This window comes from Rhineura floridana, chromosome 11 (assembly GCF_030035675.1).
Source record: "Rhineura floridana isolate rRhiFlo1 chromosome 11, rRhiFlo1.hap2, whole genome shotgun sequence".
In the NCBI taxonomy this organism is placed as follows: domain Eukaryota; kingdom Metazoa; phylum Chordata; class Lepidosauria; order Squamata; family Rhineuridae; genus Rhineura; species Rhineura floridana.
In genome coordinates this window covers 2,809,372-2,819,382 of record NC_084490.1, presented here as the reverse complement: position 1 = coordinate 2,819,382, position 10,011 = coordinate 2,809,372, and the positions used below count along the sequence as shown (strand labels likewise).

At 49.7% G+C, this 10,011-nt stretch overlaps 1 protein-coding gene across 1 annotated transcript in view; it reads right to left on the bottom strand.

Annotated features, from left to right (window-relative positions):
• Nucleotides 1-674: 674 nt before the first annotated feature.
• The window catches only part of NEURL4 (neuralized E3 ubiquitin protein ligase 4), a 54,148-nt gene continuing 44,811 nt past the window's right edge, over nt 675-10,011 (bottom strand). Inside the window, 7 exon segments of the mRNA XM_061591036.1 lie at nt 675-2,583; nt 3,691-3,886; nt 5,662-5,774; nt 6,015-6,159; nt 7,016-7,123; nt 8,254-8,347; nt 9,810-9,989. Of these exon segments, the coding sequence (XP_061447020.1) occupies nt 2,379-2,583; nt 3,691-3,886; nt 5,662-5,774; nt 6,015-6,159; nt 7,016-7,123; nt 8,254-8,347; nt 9,810-9,989 (1,041 nt within the window). The 3' untranslated portion in view covers nt 675-2,378.

Genomic DNA, 10,011 nt, shown 5'->3' with positions numbered 1-10,011 from the left:
GTACTAATGAGGAAATTTAATGGAAATCAAATGCTAGCAGCTTGTATCCACTGTTGGCCATTTTCTAGTTAACCCGCTGAAATGACTTGGACATGACTCATTTAGGTCTATTCACTGCAATGGTTGTACTCTGACTATAACATAGGTGGTGGGTGCTATCTTGCTCATTGGCAGTTTTTTTTTTTAAAGGAAATGTGTTGGAGGAGAGTTTTGCAGATACCATGGACCACGAAAAAGTCAAATAACGGGGTGCTGGAACAAATTAAAGCAGAACTGTCACTAGAAGCGAAAAGGATGAAACTTTGGACACATCATGAGAACACATGATTCACTAGAAAAGATAATGCTGGGAAAAACAAGGGAGTAGAAAAAGAGGAAGGCCAAACAAGAGATGGGTTGATTCCATAAAGGAAGCCAGACCTGAACTTACAAAATCTGAACAGGGTGGTTCATGACAGATGCTCTTGGAGGTCGCTGACTCACAGGGTCACCATAAGTCATAATCGACTTGAAGACACATAACAGCAACAAAAGAGATGCAATGATTTTGATAAGGAGTATACCTATCCTTGTGGCCCAGGATGTTTGAGAGAGTATTGATCCCAGAAGGGGACAGTCCACTCCTTAGACAGGACCCACATTGCAAGGAAGAGACACAGACACGCAAAGCTAAACCAGTTGAATCCTGGTTTATAAACCCTTGCGGGGGGACGGGGACGCACTGTACAACCTTTTAAACTTTTGTCCAAAAAAAGAGAGCTTTTGACAGAAGTAAAAAAGAAATAATTTCCCAACAAATAAAGTGAAAAAGCAGCATAAATACAATTTAAAATATATATAAATCAAAGGGGGAAGAGGATGGGCATTTTTTAAGCCTTATACCCTTTGCCCCTAAAGAAAATTCACATTTTTTTCCTCAGTTTGACAACCAACACTAGGTATTAAATAAATAAGGGAAGGGGGAAGAAGAGAAAAAAATAATAACAGACTCCAAAAGGGAAAATGCCAGTGCAGCACACTTAGAAGCAGCTGCAGGACTCCTTCAGAGTGGGACAGTAAGAGGAACAAAATTAATTAAGAATAGAGGAGAATGTGCTTGTATTTGGAGGCGGAAGAGGAGAGGAGTGATTATTGGAGTCTTCTCTTCAGTGGGCACAATTTATGAGAAATAGTGGTACATATTTTGAGTTCAAGTAGCTAGATGTGAAATTCTGTAAATTCATCCCCTGCCCCCCCCTTCAAATCTCCCACAGGGCATGAATAGGTAAGTGCTTGTATACCAGCTGCATTAACCAGACACATACATAAGCACACCACAGCCTTCCTGCATGGTCTACACTGCCCCCCCCAATTGTCCTTCTTGGGGATAAACAGAGTTGGTACAGAAGGCTGAAGAAAAAGGGGAGGGGAGGGAGATGAAGCTCCCTCAAGAATGACCCCATCATGAACGGGCTAAAAAGGAAAAACGCACTCATTCTATGAAGCAAAGAAACCCCACGCGTAAACAAAAAAATGTAACACATCTCTGCACCTACACTTCTTTCCAGGCAGTGGCAGCTGGATGTCAGTGAGACAGCGGAATCCGCTCCGGGTTTTAGTCCAGACTTTCTTTGAAAGTTTGGACTAAAACCCAGAGCAGATCCCCCTGACATGGAGCCACCTGCTGCGGCTGATTCTAGAGCAAGCCGCCTGTCCCCTCCAAAGATGGATCGATGGATGTCTAAACATCCACCGTTCTGAAATGTCCAATCCTGCCAATATAGCCATCAATGGAAAATAGTGGAAGCAGATGTCACCATTTCGTTCCCCCCCCCCCAAATAAACCTCATTCCAATTCAGTGAACAGAGGCAACACTGCAGGTAGAGAGGGGGGTTCAAAGAGGTGGGGGGAAGGAAGAGGATTTTGTCAGTGTAGAAACCCCTGGGTGTTCCAGAAACAGCTGCCCAAGTCCAAAATTCAGCAAAGTCCTTTTGTGGCAAGTAAATCCCCCCTCCCACCTACCCCCTTCCCACATCATGCTCTTAAATACAAGGTTCAACTCAACACTCCCCAACACCCCCCTCTCCAGTCTCGTCTCTGTGCAAAAATGGGGGGGGGGAAGGGAGGGAGACGAACAGCCATCAGTGGCCACTGTAGGGAGCCATCCTCTTGACAGCACCTCCGGAGAGAGGTCTCTTCCAAGTCTCTTGTGTCTGTCGGTCAGTCGTTGCTGTCAAACCTTTTGGACTTGCCAGCTCCGCTCAGTTTGTGCATAGGAGGGCACGTCAGGAGGGGGAGAAGGAGTGTCCTTCTTTTGGCAAGAGCCGCCACTCCCTTCCCCGCCATAGCTTCGTTAGCGCTCCCGCTCCTCCCGTGGGAAGGGTGGCAAGGAGGGATCTCACTCCACACGGACGAGGAGCCCATACAAGACGGTAGCACCTTTCTCCTTGGTGACCCACTCGATTTCGGCGCTGCTGAAGCGGGGGTCCAAGGGCTCGGAGGCTGCCAGGGACTGGGCACACACCTTGTAGGACCCGGGGCGCACGCACACCTGGAAGGCCACCTGGGCAGAGTGCTGTCGATGTGACTTTGGGTCTTTGAATCTAGGAAAGCAAGGTCCGGGAAGAGGAGAGAGAAGTTTTCAGGCAGGAAAGGCCAACAGAAAGAGGAACAGCAAGGCTGCTTAAGAAGGACCCTGCAGTGTCGCCCCAGACGTCTCTCCAGCCGAGGAGTCGGAAAATAATGCTGTCAACGTGCTTTTGGTCGGCTCTCCTGCCCATTCCCCAAAGCAACTGTTACCTGGAGTGATGTTGTCACTGAACACACATAAGAAAGCTTTTGTAAAAGAAATTGATGCTTTCACGTGTATGTTAAGTGTTATTATTTATCATCATCATCAATTTATTTATTAATTAAATTTATATCCCACCCTTCCTCCCAAAGGGAGCCGAGGCACTGACAGAACCATCATCCAATTTGTGCTAACCAGCATCACAGCCTCCAAAACCAGCTTCCAGATTAATCACAAGCAAAGAATCATTTCCCATCGGCTGCCCTGATGGGAAGGGCCGCAACTTGGTGGCAGAGCATCTGCTTTGCGTGAAGGAAGGTCCCGTGTTCAGCCCTCGATGGCATCTCCAGGTAGGGCTGGAATTGCCTCCAGCCAAAACCCTGGAGAGCTGCTGCCAACCAGTGTAGGCCACACTGAGCTATATGGAACAGGGGTCTGACTCCGCATCAGGCAGCTTCCTCTGTTCCCATGGCTCCAAGGTACCCGTTCTGGGGGTGGGTCACCAAAGCCTTGCCTTTTGAGAGAACCTCTTTCCTCCCCGCTCACTCTCCCCATTCCATCTTCGAGATTACCTGCCCCAAGGCTGAGCCTCCCGCCACAAGGGCCTGCTTCTTTCGGACGGGCAGTAAAGGAGGCCCACGTCCCATTATGGGGAAGGGCTCTAACTCGGTGGAGCATTTGCTTGGCATGTAGAAGGTCCCAGTTTCAATCCCCGGCGGCACCTCCAGGTAGGACTGAGACAGACTCCCACCTGAAACCCTGGGCAGCCGCTGCCAGTCAGAGTAGACAACACTGAGCAAGATGGACCAACGGTCCGGCTCAGTATAAGGCAGATTCCTACATTCCTCTCTCCCTCTCAATGTCCTTTTTCCAGGCCTGCCGAGGGTCAGCCCAGCATCCCACCCATGGGGATACGTACTGCACTTTGGTGGCAAAAGGCTCCAGCCCAGCGTAGCGCAGTGTGGGCGACAGCAAGACACGCTGGAGCTCCTCGCGGCCAGGTGAGCTGTTCTCCTCGGACTCGTGGTATCCGCCGCCGCCACCTCCCCCACCACCTCCCCCACCACCTTGTGGGTCCGCCTTGACCGGGCTGCAGCTCAAGATGGACATACTTCCTAACAAGCGAGAAGAAGACAAGACCACGTGTCACCTGACAGGTACGGCAAGCAAGACTCCAGGCTTAATAGATGTCTCAGGGCCTCTCTTGGGTGTGAAGAATGGCAGACAGGCCCCTCGTAAGAGTCCCACCACTGCCCTGGGGAGTTCAGGGGGTGGCAGCCCAGGAGAGGGCATTTTGCAGGGGCAGCCCCTAAACCGGGGTGGGGAACCATTTTTCCAGACTAAGGGCCACCTTCCCTTAGTGGGCAGGGCCAGAGGCAAAAGTGAGTGGAGCAACAAATGCAAATTTCCACCCCACAGAGATATGTCCGGCACCTGCATTGTGTAGCTTTTATCATATGCTGAAGATGCACCTCTTGACCCCGGTGGCTTTTGATACCTAGATATCTTTGGACCAACCCTATTCTTCTGACTGTGAACGGTTATAACCTATTTTAATATTGTTGGAACACTGTGAAGTAGGTGAGGGTGAGAGGCACTGACTAGCCCAGAGAGCTCCATGTGGCTGAGTGAGGATGTGGGCCCTCGTCTCCCAGGTCCTAATCCAATGTGCTAACCACTACACCACACTGACAGGCTGAGTAGCACTTCATGAAGACGCAGCCTGTTGAACTGGATGCCCTCTCTCCAGGCCACTGGCCCCTACACAGGGTTCTCAAAAGCAGTTACTACTCCCAGTCAGGGCTGCCTGCACAAACCATCCTTGTAACAAAAAAAACCAAACCCTGCAGTGAGAATACACTGAGGAGGAGACTCCCATGGTTCTGCCCCTCCTTGCTTAGTGCTCACCTGTTGGCTGGGATGTTGCGCAAGGCCAAGTTTGATTCTGCAGCAAAGATCCAGTTTTCAGGGTAACTATAGAGATGTTTTTAAAGGGGGCACATATCCTGCATGATGCTACAGAGCATCTGTGCTCCTTTCAATGAGGCTAAATTGAAATTGGAACCAAACACAAAAGAATACCAGGAACAACTACTATTCATTGGAATTATTATCATTATTATTATTATCATTATTATTATTGCTGGTAATTCTGTTAAGATTCTTACCATCCCATCACAGAATTACCGTTCTCAGGTTTCCACACCTGAACATTAAACTGGTGTCGGTGTACTCTGTCTCTATGCCTTTGGGCCAGGGAACAGCAGCTATCTGGGGCAGCTATTTGAGCCAGTGTGGCATAGTGGTTAGAGTGTTGGACTATGACCTGGGAGACCAGGGTTCGAATTCCCACACTGGGTGACCTTGGGCCAGTCACTGCCTCTCAGCCTCAGAGGAAGGCAATGATAAACCACCTCTGAATACCACTTACCATGAAAACCCTGTTCATAGGGTGGCCATAAGTCAGAATCGACTTGAAGGCAGCCCATTTCCACGTCATTTGAGGGACAGAAGGAAAAAATAAAAAGCTGTGACCTTCTGGTGTGCTTGCTCATCCTCTTAGCTAATTTTGGCTTCGAAACGATGCCCAACCTCATCCTGAACTCGCTCACCAAGCGCCCTGTCCCTCCTTGCTGAAAATTCTGGGCTCTGTGAGCAAACTCTGCTCAGCTAAATCTTTTATGCTCCAGGTGAGCCTTTCGACAAGAACAGGCAAACAGTGCTCACAACTGATGGCAGGACCTGTGCTCAGTTAGCATAGAGTATCATGGGATCAGTTTCCTCGCACAAAAACGTTGGGCTTTCTGGGAAGGTGTACCCGTCCTGCAGGGGACAGTGACGAAGGCAATGCCGAGGCAAAAGCTGCCACCACCCCCACCCGCCCCCTCACCTGGCACCAACTCTCCTTGATCCAACATGCGGCGCACAGACCCAACACTTGTTCCGTGATAGGCCATGTGCCACTTCTTACAGGTGCTGGCGACCTCCAACCGGGGATTCACCCTACAAAGAGGAGGAGGACAGGTTTTTGGGGAGAAGGACCCACAGAAGAGAAGACATCCAGTACATGTGAGACCGTGCATGACCCTCTCACCAGAGAGAAGAAATTCTCCAGGGACTTAAACCTCTGCCGTTTACTTTAGCATCATCTCCTCTGGACAGGAGGACCCACAGCTCTGTGGTTTGTGCTTCTGAGCAATGCCCCCCCCCAGCCCTGGTGTCATTCCAATCCCAACTAGGTACCTGAGGTTGAAACGGCACCACCCGAAAGGCAAGGCGTAGTCTCGGGGCGGGTCCCCACGTTTGTAATAGGCCTCGTCGCCCCGGAGCTTGTGACACGACTCACAGTAGCAGAGGCTAAACTTGGGGTCTTCCACAAAATAATCATCTGTTGGGGGAGATTAGGGGTGGGGAGAGGAAATGCTAGGCAGGATCCAAAACACACACCACAGGTTCTACCGCGCATGAGTCGCAAGGATTTGGCAATAAAGGAGCAAGCTTCCTCTTAATGATATACAGTTGTACGTATGTGGTCGCAAAGGCTTGACAGTATTACAAGAGGCTCAGAAGTATAAGTCAGCCTGTCCCCAACCTGGTGCCCTCCAGATGTTTTGGACTACAACTCCCATTAGCCCCAGTGATGGTTGGGGCTGATGGGAGTTGAAGTCCAAACATCAGAGGACACTTGGGTGGACAAGGCGGTCCTAAACAGGTAAGAAGCATTTAGCATAAATACATTTTTGAATGTTCCCATGACCTGGAAGGGAATAAATTATGCAAATACATGAAAAATGGGACATAATTTGTCAGAATATGTGGTTCAACTCGAACTGGTGGGTTGGGGCTGCATGGGGTTAAAAAGGTTTGATCTCCTGCTGACTCTCCCTTCCTCTTAGACTGATATTCTCAGGTTGATGACCACATCTTCTGGCTTCTTCTTCGTTCTCTTGAGAGGGAGAGCAGACATCTTCTCTTTGTCTCTCTCTCTCTCTCTCCCAGCATGAGAGCAAACACTAGGCTTAGTGTTTGCGTCTCCAACTTAGCTAGTTAGCTAGATATAGGACTCTTTCCTATCAAGCATGTACTTCCAGAATAAAGTAGTTATTTCTTATTTTGAAGCTTAAAGTCTCAGTCTGACTAATTCCAGGGAAGGTGTAATCTTCAGCGAACACACAAAGCTCCCTCAGATGCTCAAGTGCCTCACTTGGCTACTCTGCAACATAACTTAGCTTTCCTAAACCCACCAGGGAGGAGGAGGAGGTCTTTGAAGCGAGCGCAGACAGCATGGTATTCACAAGTCTTCATGGTGTTCAGGTCCACGGGGGGCGTCCAACACACACTTTCCTTGATACCTGCAATACAGGAGGCAAGTGTTTGGGGTGCAGGTGGCAACATCCACACTGGGCAAGAGGAGAGCACAACTGGAGCCAGGCCCGAGGGGAAACTGGTATGTGGGCTGTGACCCCAGAGCCACAAGATTTTGACCACACATGTCCCACCACCAGACACGTTTTGAAAGCAACAAGCCAAGCTGTGAGAGTTTAGCCCGGGCCGCAGGTGAATGCTCCAAGGTCGAAATAAGATTGTAACTATAAAACTATGCATGGCATGGAAAAGGGAGACATATGAAAGTTCTTCTCCTTCTCTCGTAACACTAGAACCCCGGGGACATCCAGGGAAGCTGGATGCTGGAAGATTCAGGACAGACAAAAGAAAGTACTTCTGAACACAGCATAAACCCTGTTGGTTTTCCGGAGACTTCTGAAAACGATCTTGTTCCGGAGAGCCTTTGGGAGGGACTGAAGGTAGAGCCTGATGCTGATTTTATGCCTTCTACATTAAATTTTACCTTTGTAGTACCTTTAGAACCAATCCCTATATATATATGTATATATGTGTGTGTATATATATATTGTATTTTATGTATTTTAATTGTATTGTATGTATTTTAATTTATTTTAATGTTGTTGTGATTTTATTGTTTACAATTTTATTATGTACCTGTTTGATTTTATTTTTGTAAGCCGCCCTGAGTGCCCTATTAGAGGGTAGAAGGGCGGGATAGAAATATTTTAAATAAATAAATAAATAAACAAACTATGGAATTCACTCCAAGAGGCAGTGATGGCCGCCAACCTGGAAGGCTACAAAAGAAATTAGACACATTCACGGAGGAGGAGAAGGCTTTTGACGCCTGCTAGCCACGACGGCTACATTCTACCTCCACTGTCCCAGGCGTGTGCTTCTGAACACCAACTGCTGGAAACCGCAGGAGGAGAGAGGGCTTTTGTGCTCAGGGCTTGCTTGCAGGTTTGCCTGTGGGGGATCTGCCTGGCCACTGTGAGAAGAGGATGCTGGACTAGCTGGGCCCCTTGTGGCCTGATCCAGCAGCCAGGCTCTTCTGATGAAAGGGGGAAGTGCCAGAGTGTTAAAAAAGAAAACAGTCCAGGAAGGCTGTCCGGGACAGGGGCTATTTGCTCACCATCCACCATGTCTGCTTTCTCCATGTCGCCCTGGCTGTGGGGGTCGGCACCTTCTGCTCCTACTGCAGGAGCATCATTTGTCACAATGGTAACCTAGGAAAAAGACAGCGGTTAAAAAGTGAGGAGGACGAGGAAGCAGCTCAGGGAAGAGGGTGGTGCCCCTGGATCCTGTGGATAAGCAGTGGAAGAAAGTCCTCCTCCACAGGCTGCCCAATTCCATTCATGGACCACACTGGCATAAGGTACAGGGACAACCAGAGGCTCACTGTTGGCTTTAAAAAAAGGGGATCAGATCTGGGATAGGAGTTTCCTCCAGATGGTGCTGGATTCCAGCCATCGGAGATGACCGGAGTTCAGCACCCGGAGGGCCCCAGGTTGTCAACCGCTGGGTAAGACGGAGGGTTAGCAAAGGCTACCAGGAACGCCCCAGGTTCAGAGCCGCTGGATGCTGGGCTGTGTGGGGATGGGTGTGAGGAAAGCAGTAGGAGAGGGTGACTGCCTCCATTCTCTGCCAGGAGGCTTCCTCAAGGTCTCTTAGTTAATTGGGCAACAGCAGGAAGAAAGACTGATTGGCCTTTTGGCTCCATCTGGCAGGCCTGCCCTTATAGCTTAGGGAGGTGGAGAGAAAGGGCCAGCACTCCTGGGTTCTTCTGCGGTGGGGGGGAGGGATCATTGAGACTGGAACCCTTGGAAAGGAAAAGGAGCCGGGTTGGCTGGAGAGAGGAGATTGATCGATTGATTGCATTTATATACCGCCCCATAGCCGAAGCTCTCTGGGCGGTTTACAACAATTAAAAACATTAAAAACAAATATACAAATTTTTAAAAAAAACATTTTTAAAAAGCTATTTAAAAACACATGCTAAAATGCCTGGGAGAAGAGGAAAGTCTTGACCTGGCACCAAAAAGATAACCGTGTTGGCACCAGGCACACCTCGTCAGAAATATCATTCCGTAATTTGGGGGCCACCACTGAGAAGGCCGTCTGCCCTGTTGCCACCCTCCGAGCTTCCCCTGGAGTAGGCACCCGGAGGAGGGCCTTTGATCTTGAATGTAGTGTACGGGTGGGTTTGTATTGGGAGAGGCATTCCATCAGGTATTGTGGTCCCAAGCCGTGTAAGGCTTTATAGGTCAAAACCAGCACCTTGAATCGAGCTCGGAAACATACAGGTAGCCAATGCAAGCGGGCCAGAATCGGTTTATATGTTCGAACCGTCTGGTCCCTGTTACCAATCTGGCCGCAGCATTTTGCACAAGCTGCAATTTCCGAACTATCTTCAAAGGCAGCCCCACGTAGAGTGGATTGCAGTAAAAACAGGGGAGAATACAAATGCCTTATGGGGCCTCCAAGAGGGGGGAAATCTCTCTGTCTAGGACTGTCGCAGAACCTTCAGAAGCAAAAAGTCTTGGCCCTGAGGGCAGCTTAGCAAGTCTGCAAGGAACCCCTTCTTTAGAGATCCCCAAGTGTCCATGGAGCAAGCCCCCCCCCGTCGTGCGTGGCTGGCCCACTGAGGTCCTCACATTCATTCCTCGGTCCCCGAAAGATCCCTCTCACCTGCTCACACTCCCCGTAGAGGTCGATGAGGACGTAGCAGGGGGTCGGGATGTCTTGGGCAGCCACACCCTGGTCCATGCCGTTGACATAGAGGTGGAGGCAGCTGCTGGCATCCACCAGGACCCCCAGGACTGTCCCCTCGGGGCAGGTGTCCAGATTGGGACCGTAGTTCTCGCAGATCTGCAGCAGAGAAGAGGGTGGG